Source organism: Mya arenaria, chromosome 17 (assembly GCF_026914265.1).
Source record: "Mya arenaria isolate MELC-2E11 chromosome 17, ASM2691426v1".
NCBI classification, from domain to species: domain Eukaryota; kingdom Metazoa; phylum Mollusca; class Bivalvia; order Myida; family Myidae; genus Mya; species Mya arenaria.
The window spans coordinates 28066555-28089981 of record NC_069138.1 but is presented as its reverse complement, the minus strand read 5'-3'; the positions used below and the strand labels follow the sequence as shown (position 1 = coordinate 28089981).

Here is a 23427-nt window from a genome sequence, read left to right as displayed (position 1 = left end):
GGGTATCTGGAAGAAATAGGCTACCCGTTTGATTCACTTTAAAGCTGCACTCTCACAGATTAACCGTTTTTATAACTTTTTAATTTTTTGTCTTGGAAAGTGCAAATTTTGGCGTAAACATCTGCAAACCAATGTTATAAAATTGCTTACAAAAATCAGATCGTAGATTTTCACATTTCCGTTCGAAAATTGGTTTAAGAAAAATGCATAAAACATTTTTTTTTACTTAAATACAAAAATCTGCTATCTAACTTTTTGTCAGCAGTCTTTATTAACTAGGTCAAAACGTTCAATCTGTGAGAGTGCAGCTTTAAACTTGGCCGATAATTGTACAAAACCCGAATACTGTCCACATCTGGTATTCAATACTGTTAAACAGTGAAATAGTCCGAGTGTAAGTGATCACGTACATCTCCCACCATATAAAACCACCACTTTAAGCAATATTGTGTACTCGATTTATACACAGCAAAGTTGGGCATATTATACGAGACCCGAATTCATGCTGTGTCCGGTACATAGTATTTAGATTTATGTATCAGCTCACAAGTACCATAGATGATACGCCAGTCTCTCTTCCCTTTCCTTCTAATAACAGTTACACATATTCGGCATTGTTAGATTTTTATCTTGAAATATTTCCTGGAGAGTTAGTTTTAAATGATAAAGATATTCGAACTCGAAGCCATTTGGGAGTGCCCATCAACACAATTAAATAATACAATGTAACGCACCATAGTAAATACAGCTATTTGAATCTTCATAAATGCAATATGTGCTTTAGAATAGTAAAATATAACTGTAAATCAATTATTCCTTTGACTTCTTGCATGAAATATCGTTGTGTACTCGGATAAAAGAAACATTACTTGATCAAGGGAAAAAATAGAATCATGATCGATGCCTTGTGAAATAGATAAATAATAAATATGCGATCTCCTTGTTAACAAAAGAAAACAAACCATAATAAACCCTTTACCATCGTCACCCAATTTGCTAAGGATTGGAAAAGAAATGCTCAAGTTTGCGCAAACAATTAAATATCATAAATTTGATCAAAATTTGAAATTAAAGGGCCGTAACTCTAGAGTGAAGTCTGATTAGGCTGTTGATCATCCTGTTTTGAGATATTTTGCCCTTCAGCATGTTGATCTCTTGTAGAACATAATGTATAACAAATGACAAAGTGAACAAAGGTATATGTTTTAAATAAAGGGCCATAATTCCAGAATTAATAATGTGATCTGACTATTGATGAATATCAGTCGTGATAATTTGTCCATAAACATTGTAGCTTTAGAAACGATTAGATTATAAATGTTTTTGGTAAGAGAGCGGAAACATATGAAACACTTTTGGAAAATAAAGGACCATTACCTTGGAATATGAAGTTCGAGCTCGCTGTTGATCAAACTCGGTCGAGATATTATGCAAGTGAATATTGTGATAAGATTCGATAAAAAATTGGTTGCAAATGAAAAAGAGCGGAGGATTACGCAAATGACTATGAAGACGCCGCCGCTGGACAACATGATTTCTACATGTTTGTCATGATACGCAGGTGAAATAAATAACGGCGTGATACCCGACAAAACACTACACTAGGTATAAAAGTACATACAATGTTTTCTGCTCGTCATACTGCAGAATGTAAACGACAGCTGATCCATGATCGCACTACAGTATGTCAACGACAGCTGATCCATGATCGCACTACAGTATGTCAACGACAGCTGATCCATGATCGCACTACAGTATGTCAACGACAGCTGATCCATTATCGCACTACAGTATGTCAACGACAGCTGATCCATTATCGCACTACAGTATGTCAACGACAGCTGATCCATGATCGCACTACAGTATGTCAACGACAGCTGATCCATGATCGCACTACAGTAGATCAACGACAGCTGATCCATGATCGCACTACAGTATGTCAACGACAGCTGATCCATGATCGCACTACAGTATGTCAACGACAGCTGATCCATGATCGCACTACAGTTTGTCAACGACAGCTGATCCATGATCGCACTTCAGTAGGTCAACGACAGCTGATCCATGATGCACTACAGTAGATCAACGGCAGATGATCCATGATCGCACTACAGTATGTCAACGACAGCTGATCCATGATCGCACTACAGTAGATCAACGACAGCTGATCCATGATCGCACTACAGTAGATCAACGACAGCTGATCCATGATCGCACTACAGTAGATCAACGACAGCTGATCTATGATCGCACTACAGTATGTCAACGACAGCTGATCCATGATCGCACTACAGTATGGCAAAGAGAATTGAGCCAACATTGCACTACATAATTCCAAAAACGAGAAATGAGCCGAAATCGTACGAGCAATGACCTATGATCGCATTGCAGTATATCTGTGAGAGTGAGCCGATATTGTACTACCTAAATCAACGTGGAGTAAGCCATAATAGTTTCACAGCATGACAACGAGAAGTTAACCTTGGTGGTACTACATTATATATATTGTTAGCTTTCGATTTTATTGTACAGTCGAACCCCGTTGGCTCTAACTTCTAGGGACCGGCGAAAATACCTCGAGCTTCGGAAGATTCGGGCCAAGCGGTAAGGCTTACTTTCAGTCTAAATAAATCGGTCCTTTACATCATGTTCGAGTCATCGAGGAAATCGAGCCAAACGAGTTCGAGCCAACAGGGTTTGACTGTATTGTAAATATAAACCATGTTTTAAAATAATTTTGATACAATTTAGGATATAACATTATTATAAAGCAAATCATAGTGGTTTGTTATAAATTTCGGATGTTTGGTTTCGTGTATTTATATCATTATCTCTAGAATGCATGAGCTTACCACATATAAATTCAAGGTGATCTTGCATGGCAAGAAAACGTCAGGATATTGGTCTCACTATACGCAGTGTGTGTATATCACGTGATAAATTGCGTCATAAATGCTATGTCGGAAGGTAATATTTTGCTTTGAATGAAGACTTCAAACAAAGATAACTTCACTATTTCTTCACCATTTTAAATGACACAAAGCGCACTCTTCGCCGCATAGGAGCCCCGCCTTCGGTCTTTTTCCAGATTTTGATTGAGAGTTTAGTTTCTTTAAACACTTTAACAAACCTTTTCACAATACAGCCGTCTGACGGAGCACTGTCAAAACATTATTTTGGAAACAGGTTTGTCAAAATGTTTGATCAAACTAATCACCTGATCAAACGTCGGTAATAAAACGAAGGCGGAGCTCTTTAAGCGGCATAAACTGCCCTTTGTTTTATTTAAAATGGTGTAGTTAAAGAAAAGTTATCTTTGAATTTAGTCTTCATTTTAAGCAAAATGTTACCTTCCCACGTAGCATATATGACGTAATTTATCACGTGGTATACACACACTGATACGGTCACGACTTAGACGCCCTAACTAGGATGTTTTGTTGAAACATGAACCTTTGAGAACGAGTACAATTTAAATAATACTTTTAAAAATCAAAAAACATCACACTACATCGCTATAATTTAATAGCCTATTTCATAGAATCATAAGCTGGAACATGGAAAAATTAATTTCCTCATCCTCTTCATATACGACAAATTTCCAAGATAATAGAGGAAAGCCCACTTCACTTCTCTTATCAAAAAATTAGTTTTGTCATGGGTTACAAATATCGGCGCTATGTTATTTCAATATAAGTGTATTTTATAGTTTAAAAGCAAAATAGTGCTTAAATTAAATTGTGTAGCGATTTTAAAATGTTAGTCTTTTGATTGAAAACATGGGATATTTCAAAACATTATTTCATAAGAAAACTCAATTAAAGACATAGACTGAAATTATATTTTGTACATTACCAAAGCCTCATTAGACTTATAGTAAATAGTATATTATTTCAAGCTCCCTCCCGTGTCCCTCACATATAAGTATTGCATTAAGAAAACTGTTAAGTCTTCTTATGGTTGGTAAGAAACACAGAAGGACTGATATACATATCATATTTATTTTATTTATTTATAATCCTTTTAATTCATATACATGCGGAAAACTAACTGATATACACATCTTATTTATTTTATTTCTTTATATCCATTTTTGTTCATATACATGCGGTAAACTAAATGCTGCAAGGCTATGTACAGCCTCATTAGACTTATAGTAAATAGTTAAAAGTTAAATATTCCTTAGAACTATGAGTTTATACAGAAACCGTTGTCTAAAACCTTTTGAACCGACCCCTACAAAAGTAGTCTGTTCACTAAATTAAAATTCATTTCCTTATCCATATACGTTTTTGAATAATTTACCCGTTTCTGGCATTGCAAAGCATAGAGGAAAGGAATTTCACATGAAACAACCCATGAAAACATTAAAATCAATGACATACATTTTAGCTCAGGTATTGTTCTATATACATGTATGAGACCGCAAAACGTTGTTAAACCACCAAAGCATGACCAGTGTCTAGTCTAAAATAATAGACGTGTTATACGGGATTCTTCCAATCCCTAACGTCTAAACGGGAATGTGCAAAAAACGGGGGTGTTTTAAAAATATTGAAATTGTTTTAAGTGAAGTATTTTATGGTTGAAATTGATCATAAAGAGTTATATTCATATTTTACCATGTAAGTGAAATGTTATTTTGCACAGAACAAGCATTTAATGCATTAAAACAAGTTGTTTACCTTTCCAATAAAACGAAAGTTGACTGACACAGACAACAATTATGCGAAGGGGTACAACTCGATACGATCGTAATAACTCGGCCTCCTCCGACAAAGCTTCGAGATAGACCTCGTTATATAATCGTAACAACTCGGCCAATGGTCGAAATGTTCCGAGCGATTTAAAACTGTGCCCTAAAGCCTTGCAGGTGCCCTTCATGTATATATCGTTATGTTTTGACAGAATGAAAAGAAGAAAAGCCGTCAAACTCATTATTATAAGTTGGATATTTAATTTTTGTGTACAAAACTAATATAAAATAACATTATCTGGTAATATTTCTTGTTTTTATGTTATTTTATAGACGCTATATGCTTTAACCCGGAATCCTGATCGGAACAACTACCCACTTTTGATACTAAACAATTTGTACGTGAAGGATTTGCCATATCAAAAATCTAAAAAAATCTGTCAACGTACAATTATTTGGACTAGACCAGTGTCTTTTTCCGCCATGCTTGTGTATTGACACTCTTAAATAAGCTAGATAATTATGGTATTGTCAAATTAGATATATAATATATTCAGTAAAACGGCAAGTTAAAAGTAGATCCAAGTATTGTTGTAAATAGACAGCTCACAGTTTTTTATATGGGGTCACCTTGTGACCAGTCCTGGACCAACGGCGTTGTGTCATTTATTTTGGAGGCGTGATATATGTCTTTATCTCACCTCATACATGAAAGACCTTATTTTTCCATATTGGGTCACCAAAATATCGTACCGAAATAGCGTCTATTTTTCCGATTCCGATGAATATTCCGACGAATAAATGAAGCATTTAAACATGTAAACAGGTTGTCGACGTCATATATACGTTACGGATATGGTTTCCTTTACCCCATATATCCTATATCGAGTCACCTAAGAAGCCCGTATCTTATAATGTCCAACATGTAGAAAAAAACGCACACTTAGAATAACGATAGCCATAGCATCATGGAGATCAAAGTGCTATATAGAAATAGTATATAATTATCTTCAGGCAAAGGGAGTCAATATATATACTTGGAGGTATATATACTAGGCGTGCCAGTAATCATATGTAAAATAATGTCTGGGGGTCATTTTTTCTTTATAAAATATGACCCCTCCCAAGGTCATTATTCATTGGGGGGTCATTCTTTTTTATTATATCGGATTGGTTTTCCGAACGTCTGTAATATATCCCTAGTAATAATATAGTTATAGCAATGTAATTTTTTCTAACTGTGGTTTTGATTTCTGTCCGGTATGAAGGTTTTGAAATGGGAAACTGACGGCAAACACAAAATCAATATGGTACGGCCTTAGTAGTACACTCGATACGAACGATACTTAAAAGTTAGAAAATTGTACGCCGTTTACAAACACTGTTCATTGCTTTCTTGATGCTTAAGTACATCGCTATGATTAATTAGAAAAGCTATGCGGGATGATATTTCTATGAAGGTACTTTTTTGACTTATTGATCTGATTATTGTCATAGCATGTTAAAATATAGAAGATTCAGAATATCTGACAAATGTAAATGAACTTAATAATCATTATTTACACACAGATTTACGAATGTTTTATAATGTTACATTTGTATGATTTGGTGTTTAAAGCTGCACTCTCACAGATTGACCATTTTAACAACATTTTTTTTTATTTTTTGTCTTTGAAAGTGCAAATGTTTGCGTAAATATTTGCAAACCAATGATAAAAGATTGCTGACAAAAGATCAGACCGCAGATTTCATGTTTCCGCTCCTAAATTGATGTTTTGTGCATTTTTCTTAAACCGTTAGTAACGGTTTAAGCCATAAAACATTCGGAATGAAAATATGAAAAGCTGCGATCTTATCTTTTGCCAACAGTATTTAGTCACTGGTTTGCAGATAGTTACGCAACAATTTGCTAATTCCAAGACAAAAAATAAAAGAGTTGGAAAAACGGTAAATCTGTGAGAGTGCAGCGTTAAGAAAAATTCTTATTTTTGTAAAAAATCTGTGTGACTATATGCATTTAAATACTTATGAAACTTTAACATCTCATATTCTGACATTCCCATGTTGAATAACAATAAATCAATACTTTTTTCAAAGTTTTTATTATCCAGACATGGTAATGTACAGAAATTATGCCGAGTTTGTTTGGGGTTTTTTGCGCAAAGTTTCCGTTTTGACAATTTTATGATAACAAGATAAAACAAATATTCGTGAAAATTCGACCTGTTATAATAATGGTTTAAGATGACTTTTATGTACGGCTGTACTTTTTGATTGTTTTGTTTCATATTTATGTTTACTGAAAGTGAAATTGCGATTACATTTTTATCCCCCGGTGAATTGATTAACTGAAATTTTCATGTCAAAATGATATAAAAACAAATCCATAAAGTACACAAAAATGCACGACGTTAGACTGAATTTGAAGCCAATTTGAAGCCAATTTTATAAACAACTGTTTATATTTAGAGCATATTTCTTAGTTTCTGTACAAGAGGCGCACGCCTTAAAAAGCTCCCCTGAGGCCTATGAGGTCTATGAGATATGAACTATTACGTATTCTTACACGATAATGTACTTATTAAGGTTTGTAATTATGTAATGATACACAACAATAGAGGTAAGATTGAATGATATTTCATTAACGAAACAGTTATTGAATAAACAGATAAAACTCTTTGTATAAATATTCAATATTTTAAGGATAAAATTATATTATAATGTCAACAAGCTGAAATTAAGCTAGGATTTGTTTTTATACATGATCATTTACTTGCAAGTCTTTGTACCCCTGTCATTGAGATTGGGCACTACAAAATTCATTATTCTGGTTGAACATCTTTGTCAGTTACTTAATTGCATTATCTGAGGAGTAAGATATATTGCGAAAAAAGAGTTGTTTGTTTCTTAAAAACTAACCTACCTGCTAAAGGCCGTCGACCTTTTTTTCCATTTCCGTGCTAATAATAATAATAATAATAATAATAATAATAATAATAATATCTTTATTTTAAGAAGGTGACATATTAAGATCATGTACAAAACTACAGAATCTTATTTTCGATATGGCCCTCTGAAACAGAATGAAAATATGGCAAATAATCATAAGACAAACATGAAGACGATGCTAACAACGATGACGATGATGATGATGATTATAAGTATGCTGTTGATGCTGACGATAATGATGCATATGATGACATGATGATGATGTTGAATCAATATTAGACAGATACTCTCAGTTAAATATAATTATGAATAAAACATCACAATTTGTATAATCACAAGTTTCCTATGAGGTACTGTTTGACCTTTATTTTATACGTATTAAAGTTTTTTGATTCTCGTATTTCCAAAGGTATATTATTCCAAACAATTCTGCTGTAATATGTAAACGATGCTTTCATATAATTAGTACGAGGTCTAGTTTGTAAAACAATATCTTTTTGTGCCATTGATCTTAGCATGTATACATTATTGTCTGAAACTGTTACTAATTCTGACATATATGATGGAGCCATGCTATTCAACGTCTTGTAAACTAATACTGCTGCGTGGTATTTACATCTATCCGAGAAGTTTAGCCATTTTAGTTCTTTAAATAGATTTGTTGATGAATCTCGTTTAGATTTACCAAGTATGATTTTTGCAATTCGTTTTTGTAAGTTATTTATTTTATTCACATATGAATTGGTTCCCTTGCCCCAGACCAAGCAGCCGTAATCAAAATTTGGCAGAATATATGCATTGTAAAACATTCGTTTTGTATCAGGTGTGAGGAAATATATTATATTTTTTAGAAGTGCAATTTTCTTATTCAGATTTTTACAAACATACTCGATTTGCACATGCCAGTTTAGTGTATTATCTATATACAACCCTAATAACTTTTGCACAACAACATTAACTATTTGAACATCATTAATACAAAGTTCAAGATTCCCAGTGTTTTTTAATTTATTTGCAGACCCTATTAACATGCATTTAGTCTTGGAAGGATGCAATGACATATTATTTAGTTTACACCACTTATTAACATAATTTAAATGATGTTGTAATTTATTTTGAATATCCGTCAACTGATATCCAGATTCATAAAGTGTTGAGTCATCTGCATATAGATCTATATTTAATGTTGGATGCATAACTGCAATATCATTTATGTATAAAATAAAAAGCAAGGGTACCAGTATGGAACCCTGGGGTACCCCAGATGTAACAGTGAGTTTTTGCGATTTAATTTTGCCAATCTTTACAGTTTGGTTTCTATTTTCAAGATATGATTTAAACAAATTCAATGCTATTTCAGAAAAATGATACAGTTTCAATTTATAAAGAAGAATTTCATGATCAACTAAATCGAAAGCTTTTCTCAAATCCAAAAATATCGCACCAACTAGTTTACCACTGTCAACATCTTTAAGCCAAGTATCTATAAGTCTTATTAGAGCAGTGTTACATGAATGGTGTTTTCTAAATCCAGATTGTGTTTTTTGTATGACATCGGTTTTCTCAAAGTACAACTGTACCTGTGTCGCTATATGCCTTTCAAAGATTTTTGATATAGTTGGGAGTATTGAATTGTTGAAATGGGGCGGTAATTATTGGGGTCCTCTTTGTTGCCCGACTTGAAAATTGGTATTACTCGTGCTTCTTTCAGTTTATCAGGGAAAACTCCATGCGCTATACTACTGTTGATAATTGATGCTATACAAGGTGTAATAGTATCACCACATTGCTTCAAAATTTTGGGGCCTACTCCATCTATGCCTGTGGCCTTTCCAACATTTAATTTATCAATAATAGTATGGACTTCATAAGGGGTAATATGTTTAATCTCAAACCTATTTGTACCTAGTTTTGTATCTAGAATATGTTTTAAGTTTCTAAAATTTGTATTCAAAAACTTTGTTTTATTTATAATGTTTGAAATGCTTACAAAATGACTGTTTAATTCGTTTACAATATTTGACGGATCTTCAACCGGAAATTCATTAAATGTCATTTTATGAGGTAATGCTGTCACAGTTGATTGATTCAAATGTGAAATATCTTTTAGATTTTTCCATAAATATGTCGGATTTTTATTGTCTTTTATTGCATTGTTGAAAAAATTCTTTTTACTTTTCTTTATCATAGAAGTTACTTTATTTCTAAGTATTTTATACTGGTCTATGTTGCCAGTTTTTCGGCATTTATCCCTGTGATTTATTATAGATATAATTTCCTCAGTAAACCAATCAGGCTGATTCTCGCGTTTCACACGTTTATCTTTGACTGGTGCATGTTTAGATAAAATGCCATTTAGAATTTCATAAAATCTTTTCAGTGCATCATTGGAATTTGACAATGAGTCTATTTCATCCAGTCCTGAAAACATCAATTCTGCCTGAAAAGCTTCTTTTTCAAATTTCTTAAAAGATCTATATTGTATAACTGTATGGCTATTAGGGGCCAATTTTGGTAATTTGTCTGTAATAGAATGTGTGAAACAAACGGGAAAGTGGTCACTTAGTGATAAGTGAGACACACACCATTCAGTTACATGATTACTCATATTCGTATATAAATGATCTATTATAGTAGAGTTATTTTTTGAAATTCTTGTTGGTGATTTGATTAATTGTTCCAAGCCATACTTCGTGGTAAGATCTGCCCATTTAGTGTTGTTATATTTGCCACTTTCCGGCTAAAATCTCCAATTAAATGAAACCCAATATTAGAACTATCAGCTATTTCTAACTGCTTATCATATAAGTCAATCCATTTTTGTTGGGAGTTCGGAGGTCGATAAATGAAATTGATTAAGAACGATTTGCAATATAGACCATTAATTTCAAGCCAAATCGATTCAATGTCATTTACCTCGAGATCTAGACGTCTACGGTACTGTATATTATTGTTCACGTAAACAAGAATACCCCCTCCCTTTTTATGTTCTCGGTCTTTCCTTTCAAACGTGTAATTCTTAACTTGCAGCATATTGTCATTGATATCTGCGTGTAAAAAAGTTTCACATAAACCTAATATATTTGGCGAATACGATTGACAAAGGGGGTATTTAATTTCCTCAAGTTTCGGAAGCAAATGACATACGTTTAAGTGTGCACACCGAACACCCTTCTTATCAAACATGAACACAGTGTCACCTTGAGAAGAGGCTGCTGGAGTATATGTGTTTCCATTTGTTTCCATATTTGTATTAATACACTGCGAATTATGACTACCGCCCAACACACTCGTGCAATTTAGTTGACAGCATTTTTGGCTTATTATGGTGCTTACGTTGTTATCGGTATCGGTAATAATTTTGTCAGATTTAATATCGGTTCTTAGCGAGTTGACGTGACCGTATAACGCAACATTATTTTCGATACAATTTGTGCTAGATCTATTCTCATTTTGCCAGACGTCGTATGTTAACTCAGAATGTATACTTTCGATGTTTTTACACGTTTCAATTTGGTCAACACACATAACTTGCCTAAAAAACTGCATGAACATATGATACAAATAATAATTGTATTCGTAAGCGAAATATGGGATTAACACAGAGTGGCCTTTCAATAAAATGGAAAAGATATGGCATTCAAATACCAGAAAAGATTTCAGCGGACTTTTTTTACTAAAATAACAATTTATTAAATTAAATTACATGGGCTAATATCTAATTATGATTGCTCAAATTTAAATAACATCTGTCGAACACATACAACTACTTGTGTTTTTCTTTCGGCAAGTATTTTGTTTAGGTGTAACGACTTTATTTTTTTCAATTAACATTCTTTTACAGTGATAGGTGTAATATCAAAATAACATGATACATATCATACCTCCTCTATGCAATACTTTTAAAGGATTTTTCCTATCATGCTAGATGAATTATAAGTTATTTTACAAACTACACATCGATGTACAAAGCTGTTATTCCCTTGTATATTTTGCTACTTACAATTTAACTGCTTCAATGTGATTACCCTTTAAGCTATACTTATGAAACAACTAACCATTTTACAGTGATATATACCAGCTAGTGGAACCGTGCGCGTGTGGACTGGCCCTACAGCCGGGAAAACATTTTGGTGTTATCACTGTTCTCGATGCTCTAATCCAATGTTCCTAATTGTATTTGTATGCATGCTCCAATATGTGTTCAAAGTAACATATATACTTTTATTTCCAGGTCACAAGCTCATTGTTATTTTTATATGATATGTTATGTATGTCTGTTATTCATGTTGGAAAATAGCTCATTGAGCTAATGTTTCTTGTTAACACATACCCAACTTTAAATAAAGACTCTTGTATCTTGTATCTTGTAACATCAAAAATGCATAGTCGATACAGACTGATCAAAACGATCGTTTTAAAGGCTTAGCTAATTTGCTGTGGAGATACATGCGTTTAGTCGACATCGCACGTTCAGAATCGGATGCTATGATATTTGGACATGGCTAGTCACATTTAAAAAAAAATGCGTCGATATTAAATTGCCATGTCATTAATACTTATTTTTTATCATGCTTTTCGTAGAAATATGGAGTTTTATAAGTGAAACAACAACAGTGATAAAAGTTCACTGCTAACAAGGAAGTGGAATAACAACAGTGATAAAAGTTCACTGCTAACAAGGAAGTGAAATAACAACAGTGATAAAAGAATGCTAACAAGGAAGTGAAATAACAACAGTGATAAAAGTTCACTCCTAACAAGGAAGTGAAATAACAAATTGAAGAACTACTTTAAAAATTGATTGTAATTACTTTCCTTTGAAATAACCAATTATATCCAAACAATAGTTTGATTATAATAGAAAGATCGGAGATATGTATGTTTTAATTAAATAATTGTGGAAATGAACATAATATCTTACCGTAAGGCCACACCAAATTAATAATTTGTTCATCGGATTTCCCGCACCTATTTCTTCAGAAAAATAGTTTTATTTTTTTATCACTTGCGCCCGCACCATTTTTTAAAAAAAATGTTATTTTTTACGAGCGCTAATTTGTTTAGTAGAATGTAGCCTTTTCCCTTATAACCGCGTTTTTCGAGCGTGACAATTATCAAAGCACCGGCTAGTCTCAATCATGCAGCCGCTCTTATTAGAGTCAAGGAACGATATCGGCCCGGACACAATCGTCTCTAGAGATGATCGAGACTAAATTGGCAGCATGAAAACATTTATTTCACTTCCTGATTCTTGAAAAGTACGTCAACAAATGACAATTCTACCACTATTTAAAGTTTGATTAAATTTTGGACAAATGTGTTTGTTTTAATTTGGCTCCCGCTTAAAGTAAACGTATATATACTGGGCAAGAAGTGCTGAATTTTATCGTGAATGACAGTGATTATCCAAAGTTCGAATTTGGTTCGGACATGTTTGACAGGAATTTGGATGACCGTTACAGTGAAAAGACAGTTTCCAATCGGTCATCTATACCTTCTACACCTGTCCAGGTAAAAACTTCTGGTGTGTATTTTAACTTCTTTGTTGTTTTACTGTTGATATAGCAAATATGATGTATTTTTTTGTATTATTTGTTTCCTTCAAAAATATTCATTTAATGATTTATGCATGTTTGTTTTTATTTTGCTACAGATCAGAGTATAGTGTTTATTTAATTCATATGCAATGCATGTACAGTAATAGTAAAATAAAGTTTGGGCAAGAAATGAGCACCACCTTTCTTGTGTTATCATCAAACTGTTTCTGTAATGCATACTACTTTATACTACAATGAACATTTATGTATAATATTGCTTGTTAAAATTTCAGATTCCTCCGACGCAGCGGATCATGAAATTCCTGTCCCCATGAGGCAACGAGGGCGTGCTTGTGGTGGAGGCCTTGGTCGCCGATGAGTCTATTTTCGTGGTCAGTAGGATGACGCTAAAATTTAACCTGACTGACATTCATATTTGCTTCACGCAATCCCATGAGTTTTACCATTCACACAAAAACATCAAACAAGCCGGATTGCGTATATTTTGTAAATATTGGTCAAAAAGGATTAAAAAAAAATGGTGTCGGACTGTGTGATTGGAAAAAGGTATTAATCACACTTTGTGTTGCGAATAAATGTTTGTAGATTTTTTAGATGTTCATGTGTATATTAAAACTATATATGGAAATCATTCAAATGTTAAATATTTATGCTTATTGGTTTTTGTCTATGAAACAATATTGCATATTCTTGTATTTTCTTGAAGTATTTTTTTGCTTTATATGTAAATTGACACAATCAGTATTTGCAGTACAAAAGACGTAAAAGTGTCTTTTGTATATATATTTATGTTTTCTATTACTTGTCTTTATTTGAACAAGATATCTAAAAAATTAAGGATAATCTGCAAATTTAAAAAAGATAGGCGTTAAATTCTGAGAAAGCTTAAAATCAATCTGGCGCTGGCTGGAATTTTCTGTGACATAGTTTTAAGAAATACATTTGCTTGATCTCAAATAGCATTTGTTTGATCTCAAAACTTATATTTGTATGGAATTATCTTTTAGTGTTATCACTCTTTCACTGGATGTTATCCTTGTACTGTTTACAAAATCATCTTTTAGTTAATAAGTGAATAAAATTTGAACAAAAGTGAGTTAAATGACTATATATATTTGTTCGCTCTTCGCTCGCTCATCTTTTTTTGCTAAATGCAAAACAAATATTTTTTTTATTATTTTGCTCGCTCGCCCCATTATTTTTTGGAAAAAATCCGATGAACACGTTATCTATTTGGTGTGGCCTTAAGAATAAAGTGAAATGGTTATTCATTTTTAGCTCACCTTAGCCGTAGGCTGAGGGTGAGCTATTAGTATCGGTGAATATCCGTCCTCCGTCATCTGTCGTCTGTCGTCCATCGTCCGTCCACATTAAGTTTGTTAACAATCTAGTGGTCACATTTTGCCTCAATTGTCACGAAACTTGGCGCGGATGTTTGTCCCAGTAATTACTCGGACGAGTTCGAATATGGGTCATTTGGGGTCAAAAACTAGGTCACAGAGCCTAAATATAGAAAAACCTTGTAAACAGTCTAGAGGTCCAAATATCCAGGAAATTTGTCAGAAAGGTTGTTTCGATGATTTCTAGAACAAGTTCGAATATGGGTCATTTTGGATCAAAAACTAGGTCACAGAGCCCAAATATAGAAAAACCTTCTTAAAACTATAAAGGTAACATTTTCTGCCCAAATATCCTGGAAATTTGTCAGAAAGGTAGTTTCAATGATTTCTAGCTCAAGTTCTAATATTGGTCATCTGGGGTACAAAACTCGGTCACAGAGCCCAAATATGGAAACACGTTGTTAACACTCCAGAGATAACATATTCAGCCCAAATATCCTGGAAATTTGTCAGAAATGTTGTTACGTTGATTTCTAGATCAAGTTCGAATATGAATCATCTGGGGTCAAAAACTAGGTTACAGAGCCCAATATAGAAAAACGTTTTGAAAACTCCAGAGGTACCATTTGCAGCATGGAAATTGTCAGAAAGGTTGTTTCGATGATTTCTAGCTCAAGTTCGAATGTGGACATCTGGGATCAAACACTAGGCTAGAGTGCCCAAATATGTAAAAACCTTGTTAACACTCAAGAGGTAACATTTTCAGTCAAAATATCCAGGAAATTTGTCAGAAAGGTTGTTTCGTTGATTTCTAACTCAAGTTCGAATATGGGTCATCTGGGATTAAACACTAGGTCACAGAGCCCAAATATAGAAAAACCTTGAATACATTCTAGAGGTAACATTTTCAGCCCAAATATCCTTGAAATTTGTAAGAAAGGTAGTTTCGATGATTTCTAGATCATATTCTAATATGGGTCATCTGGGGACAAAAACTAGGTCACAGAGCCAAAATATGGAAAAACCTAGGTCACAAAGCCCAAATATAGAAAAACTTTGATGACACCCTAGAGGTAAAATTGTCAGAAATGTTGTTTCTTTGATATCTAGCTCAAGTACGAATATGATTCATCTGGGGTCAAATATTAGGTCACAGAGCCTAAATATAGAAAAAAAAACTTGTTAACACTCTAAAGGTAACATTTTCAGCCCAAATATCCTGGAAATTTGTCAGAAAGGTAGTTCCGATGATTTCTAGCTCAAGTTGGAATATGAGTCATCTTTGGTCAAACACTAGGTTACAGAGCTCAAATATGGAAAAACCTTGTTAAAACTCAAATCCTGAACCTTGTGTCAAATTTATCCCTGCCCAACAGTTTAGCCGGTTTACAGGTGAGCGATCTAGGGCCATCATGGCCCTCTTTTTTACACGTGATCTAGAAGCTGACTGCTCGAATGTTTCCTTTCGTACAAAGTCACTACGACCGAAAACAGAAGCTCGAACATAAATTCGATGTTATATATTTATTATCAGTCTGACTTTGTATTACGATCTTCCTCTAAATACACAAAATTCCTACACCAACTTACTTATTAACGAACAAGAGAGAAGAAAAAGTTCGAATACACAAATAAAAATACCACAGTGGGTAAAAAGTCAACAACAAAGCTTTGTCCCCACCAATCAGCAGGAAGAACACACGTCTTAGCGAGACAGACTGATCTCTGACGCGAGATTGATTGAATACTTTGAAAAACTCGAACACTTGGAAAACCGTTTTAAATCCACTATTCATCCACACCTTTTATGCTTTTGAATTGTCAAATTTTTCTTTCAGTAAATGGCGAAAAATGTAATTAAGAAATACTATAATTACGCTTATTTAGTAAGTTCTGTACATTAACTTATACGATTATATGGAACTTTAAATCGTAAATAAAAGTTTATTACTCACTCAAATCGTGAGTAAAACAATTATTTCCTAATCAAAATAGTCAAATATACCAGACATCGTAAACTACATAGAATTAATCTGTAGATTAATAAAAAACAACAAAAAGTAGGAGTATAGGCTTGTTATTGGCAGCAAATATCGAACATTTCAATTTCAACGTAGGTGTATAGTAGATTATTCTGGATGGTAGTCAACGCCTCCGTCCCAGGTAGTTGTCATAATCCAGGAAACTTTCAAGGAAACGTTCATTCGAAAGACGTCACGTAACTCGGTAACACTGAGATGAGACAGGAACACCAAAGGCTTCTAACTGAAACGAAACTTTACACTAGTATAAGAATTCTTGTAATGTAAGACCAGAAATATCATTTTCCTACTTCAACAGAATTTAAGATCAACTTTCTGTGAGGAAAAACAACTCTAAACTATTTTTGATAATAATTGACCTAAAAAACAAAACATATAAGGGGCGGGGGGGGGAGGGGCTACGACATTCTAAAAAACCCGTCTCTTGCTGCCAAAGACAAATCCTCGAATGGCGCAAACACGCCGACGACACCTTATATACTACCCCTGCACGAGGACCCCGTACCTTCCCGCCAATATTAATACGCCAATCGACAACTAACTCACAAGCAGACGACAATTCGCCAATTTTGAAACGGAAATAATTATATTTAATAAATGTTTATACAAAGCGTTATGTGCTTTTTTTTTATCACTCGTGACCATAGCACTATATATCAACTCCTGGCTTCGCCAGACAATTTTCCAATGTCTGTTATCAGAGAAAAAGTAAGCTAAGTGATACCATCATGGTGGCCATTTTCAACACGGCCGCCAACTGCATTTTAATGTCAGCATATCAAAGGCATAGTGTGGTTAAAATTTATATTGGAAATGTAAAAGGAAAATATCCAGATCATAGATGTATGTTCTGCATTTCCTATCATCCAAAATAGCCAATATTATGAAAGTGGTCGCCAAAATATGGCACTTATTTAAAATGACGTTTTAGACTGAAGGCAACTGCTCCCTCCCTACAGGAGAGGGGTTTTTTTGCAATATGATTTTCTGAAAATACATTTCAATACATACCCCTACTCTTTCCTGCCAATTTCACGGTTGGGGTTGGACAGAATAACTTGCTGTTATGCATATTTTTTTAGTATCTGGTATCATGTGCATATATCAATCTTGAAATAGATCTATGTTTCCAGCTATGAACAGAATATCAAATAATGTAATATATTTTGACCTACTACGTGTTTATTTCATTTATAGTGTTAATCTTTTTCCATTGGTTGGTGAATTATTCTAATTATAAACATTAACAAATTGTCTATTAATATTCTTTCAATAATAATAATAAAAGCCAGTTTCCCGTATGCCTTTTTGCTTATAAACGTCCATAAAGATACTGTCTCGCTGACTGTTAAAATGCAGTTACTCCAACAATTGCTAATAATGATGTACATGTGTAGGCATTCTGTCTGTGCTGTTTTCAAACGTGTTTTGTATCTCGTTTAGTGTCTGTTCTTCCTTGACATTGTGCCTGTAACAGCGCAATCGCCATGATTTTGCTACTAGGCTTGTCCCTGTAATTTGGATTGTATTATTTCCTATATCCCGGAACAACCTGTTTTCGACCGCCTAAGGATTATTTACATTTCAATCATAAATAAGTGATAATAAAAGATAATGGTTTGTGTGTATCATTTAAAGCAATCATTCATCTTTGAAAAAAAATATGTTTCAATCGTCTGTTGTTTACATTTTGAATCCAAAATGGCGTCTGTCTCATGTTGTATTTGACCTAGATACAACCTGTTTTCGACCATGAACTTTAACTATACTTCACAACAAAAGTGTTTGCACAATATTTTTCATTTAATTTGTATAACTTGTTTTAACTGTTGGAGTATTTTTTTAAGTTATTAAATGTTTATATATTTGCCATACAGTCACTTTATAGTTGATAATATAATATTAGCAATATACCATATTTTGATGCACTTTTAATGTTGTGCACTATACTTAGAAAACGATAGGGTATAGGTTTTTGACTTTGGTAGATATGTAAAATCTGGCAAACAAAAACAACATGCTTTTAAAGAAGTATTTTACATGTGAAATCATTCTAAATGAAGGGTTTAATTTGGCATTAATTAAAAATGCCTAATTGGTGTTGTTTCAAGTAAAACTGAAGTTTTTTTAACACTAGCATTCCTATTCTTTTTCAAATGAAGTTTTCTGACAGTCTACTGTTATTTTCAAAAATTGGAGCTTATTTTTACCGGAAGTGACGCAAAAAAGAAGTGTTTTACCTATTTTCAGGGGTTGGTCGAAAATAGGTTGTGGTCGAAAATGTGTTGTTCTGGATGTGCTAATTGTAGTTGATAGAAAACTGATCTGGCTGGTATAGACATTATTTGTAGTTATAAGTCATAATTGTACTTGCAGTACGACACCGGAGTTTATGTGTATTTGCTGTGGGTGTGCTTCAATCAGGAATGAAGTAACAATACTATTGATATTTCCTGCATTGAAATTATTAAACAGTTCATGAAAACTGGCTATAGATGGACATGGCCATTATCGCAAATTGATAATGGGACGCTTGATGGGCTAAGTTGAAACCATATCTGGAGACATTGGACAATTAATGACCCTTGGAAATGAACAGCTGGTCATTGTTTCCCCTTGTCCAAAGTATAGTCAGAAGCGGGTAACTTTGATTCGATGTACTCATAACAGCTATTCTAGTGAATTATTTAGCACTTGATAGGCTAAGGAATTACAATAGTTTCATAATCGTGTTATATGCGTCAAACTGACATGAAAGCTGTATTGTTATGGGGGTTTTGCAGACAAAGTTCGGCTTTAAAATTTGTGACTCAAAGTGTTTGATACAAACAGCTAAGTTCAAGACAAAACATATGCATTGAAGAAAAAAAAGACTTCCATAAAGATACCAAGGCAAAGACTCATAAAATGTTCAATGAGACACGAAACTTATATGCTTAATGTAATAAACATTTTTTCACAGAAGTCGTTTCATTATATCACTAAAAAGTGTCTTGCATGAAATCTGTGAAATGGTCCCATTACAACAATATATGTTCTCTCTCGGTATATAATCTAAGCCCCGCTTTAATTTAAAGTATTTCAATTATCATTTTAGGTCGTCGGATGGAACGTCCTTCACTTACTGCTGACGATTGCCGGTACGCAAGGTAATATCATATGTTTTGACTGTATTCTTCTTTACATTTATTTATGTATGGTACAACTATATGAACGACAATCATAAATGAACCACACTCATTAATGAACCACACTCATTTATAAACCACACTCATTTATGAACCACACTCATTTATGAACCACATTCATTTAACTTATATTCTTTAAGAAAATGTAAAGATCACTGAGGGCCTTCATGCATTATAGTGACTGACTTGAAGGTACATAAACATAATTGTTTTATTCGGTTTAACTTTCATTAAATTCTTTCTCAATCTCTTACAAAAACTAGAGTTACTATTATGATAAGTCAGACCCACATGTGAAGATAGTATAATGTTTATTGTTTGTACGCATCTCGCGTCGATGCCAACGCTGAAAGTAAAATCTAATTTTCGTCCGTGCTGTATTTCAATTATGTCTTGTGATTTTCATATAATTTACCTAAAAGTATTTATTACATGAATATAATTTACAAACAGCTACACATATAGATATGATAAAATGACAAGAAATGGAAAAAAGGTTCTCAAAAGAAACATTTCTATTTGGTTTCGGTGTAGGTCTTTAAATATATATTCCTGATTTATAAATGTATTCCGTATCACCCCAGGTTTCCGTTATTTAAAACATTAAATGATTAAAATAATATCGCGTAATAACGCGATGTTCGTATATTCTCTGAAGGGAGTGCATATAGTTGCCGCTTTGTCCGTCCCTCCGTCCGTCTGTTGTCCTTCCGTCCTTTCGTCCGTCCGTCGCACCCTTGTTCGGAGAGTAACTTCAAAACTACTGATGCGATTGAAAATGTGGCAGATAGATTTATGACAATGAGAGGAAGTGCTGTGCACAGGAACCATAATCCTTGTGCATAATATGAGTCATAAGCAAAAGGAAGCGCACGGCGGCTGACATTCCGTCCCTAAACGAGATAGTGGCTAAAGTGGCGCCGGTCGTCACCGAATCGGTAGTTATGTCGCTTCTTGAGAAGGGCGTCATCAAGCCTCCGGGAACGACAACTACACACTTCCCAGTGCCCATGGATCCCGACAATCTACATCCGATACATCCGGTACATCCATCCGAACTTCAGCCGGTTTCACTGCTACTGCTTGCAATCCAGACAATACGTCATTTGATTCAACAAGCTCCATTCCCGCTCCAAATGCCCTCTCAACTTCATCGGATGCACAAGGTATTTCTATAAATGCGATTGTGCATTCCAAGTTGAAGGCCAATATCTGGGGCAAGCAGTTCATGTTTTTCGGGGAACTAATTTTCTCAAAGGTAACGAATCTGGCCACCTTTCGATGCGCCAGCGATGGAACCATCTCCTTCCATAAAGCCGAACAAGAGGAGATACATGTACAATCTATTGGTGGGCAAAAGGCCATCACCATTTTTGTGGGTGTTTATACTGAGAAGAACACTGGTTAAACAGCTTCCTCGATGAAGTACGCTTCTACCATACAAGACCTGGCCAAACAGGTTGGCCCTTATGCTGTTTTACAATATGATGTAAGCTTTAGGAAAGCTCGTGAAGACAACCGTCTTCGCCATTCATGGGACCTTCCAAAAGCGGAACTTTACAATAAGGCATTAGCTGCAGGTCTTTGTAATCGTTTCCGCTCCCCATCATCCAAAGGCACCTTTCATGACCGAGGGGGCAGACAATGTTACCAGTTCAACAATGCCACTTGCAGTAGCTTACGAAACCGGAACGCACAAAACTGGTAGGTCTGGGGACCACGTCCTTAACGCATGTGTGTTAACAAAGAAAAAACAGAAGCCGCCAGTTCACAACCAGTACCAATTTCAAAGCCATCTGGCTTCAAACAAACCGACCAAAACCAACATTCCACAAATAAAGATATCGTTACCTCCTTCTTACCACCATTCGCTTCAACCGTCTACGATATTGGCTGAAAGGCTATGCTGCACAACTATCAGATATTCTTAAAACAGGCTTTTCGAAATGCTTCATCATCCCGTTCATTGGAGTACTCAAAAAGCAGCCTGTGAGTAATTTACTATCAGCTTCGAAAACAAATGCCATGTCAGACAAACACTCCAGGAAGAATTAGAGGCTGGTAGAATTGCTGGCCAATTTACATCTAAACCTATAGCACATTTATATGTTTCTTTTACCGTAGTAGAGCCTTAACATCTGGACGATATAGATTCATTCACCACCTTTCCTTTCCAGACGGAGCTTCGGTCAAAAATGGTATTCCTAGGGACAAATTTGCCGTCTACTACAATTCCTTTGATAATGCGGAAGCTCTAGTGAAACACTTTGGACAGGGCTGTTACATGACTTAAACTGACACAGAAAATAATATTTAGACTCGTACCTATCCATCCGTCTTCTCGATACTGCTTGGTATTTTATTTGAAGGGAGTTTTTATGTTGACAAAACTCTTTCAATGGGCCTTAGTCTCTCATGTTACATCTTCGAACGTTTTCGTCAGCTTTTGAATGGATAGCCACGAAAACACTTGGTACTTCCGGTTGAACTCACATTTAAGATGACTTCCTCTTTGTTTCCAAACCTTCATACAACCACTGCTTTTTCCAACTGAATTCATTCTTTTAACTTGCGTCAGATATGGGAGTTCCAATAAAGTTGGAAAAACCTTATTTACCTGATACGACAATGCCATTCGTTGGAATCGCACTCAAATATATTGCTATGGTTAAAAGACAATGGAAAAGGTAAAAACTAGCCGTATTTGTCTCTCTCACATGAAACGCAAGAAGAAAGCTACAGTACGGGAATTTCAAAGTCTAATAGGTCTTTTGAATTTCGCGTTTGAGCTAGTAGTACCCGGTAGAGCATTTTTAAACTTAAGTGACATTCATAATTTAAGTATCTCTTAAGTCATATGAAACAAAATCTAGAATCTCCAAAATACATTTCATTGACTTTATTGAAAACACATGTTTATATGTAAAACACCAATGATACATTTTTTTCGATTTGACTATTTGAAAATCGATTTAAGTTAGGGGAATGACTTAAAGCTGCGCTCTCACAGATTGAACGTTTTGACAACTTTTTTTTATTTTTTGTCTGGGAACGAGCCAATTTTTGCGAAAATCCATAAGAACCAGTTATTTTAGAGCGCTGACAAAAAATAGATGGCAGATTTTTATATTTAAGTTCAAAAATGATGTTTTATGCATTTTTCTTAAAACGGTTTAAGCCATAAAACATTAATTTTCGAACGGAAATATGAAAATCTACGATCTGAGTTTTTGTCAGCAATCTTATATCACTGGTTTGCAGATATTTACGCAAAAAGTGCTGTTTCCAAGACAAAAAAATAAAAAAAGTTGTAAAAATAGTAAATCTGTGAGAGTGCAACTTTAAGATGCTTTATGAATACGGCCCCAGGTACACTTTAGAGCTGTCAGGTCAACGACCCTGTACTGGAACCGATCTCTTTAACAACTTGATTATTTGATTGCCGTTGCAGACGTGTTGGTCAACAATGCATTGGCAACTTCTTCTACAAAAACATACAACAGAGCGTTGGCTACCTACAAGAACTTACTATCAAAACACACTCCAGATCTGCCTCAAACATATCCTTCACCTCACGAAGTTAGCTGCATCTACGACCTTAACGTATTTGTCAGCAATTGCAATATGGAATATTGCATTGTTAGGAAACCT

The 23427-nt window shown here is 34.4% G+C and overlaps 1 protein-coding gene across 2 annotated transcripts in view; it reads left to right on the top strand.

Moving 5' to 3' along the window:
- The first annotated feature begins 6045 nt into the window (after window positions 1–6045).
- LOC128223140 (hemicentin-2-like) overlaps window positions 6046–23427 on the top strand; it is a 53477-nt gene continuing 36095 nt past the window's right edge. For both annotated transcript variants that reach the window (XM_052932423.1, XM_052932422.1), the window contains exons 1-2: window positions 6046–6156; window positions 19686–19737. In XM_052932423.1, the coding sequence (XP_052788383.1) occupies window positions 6133–6156; window positions 19686–19737 (76 nt within the window). In that variant the 5' untranslated portion in view covers window positions 6046–6132. The remainder of the gene's footprint in view (window positions 6157–19685; window positions 19738–23427) is intronic.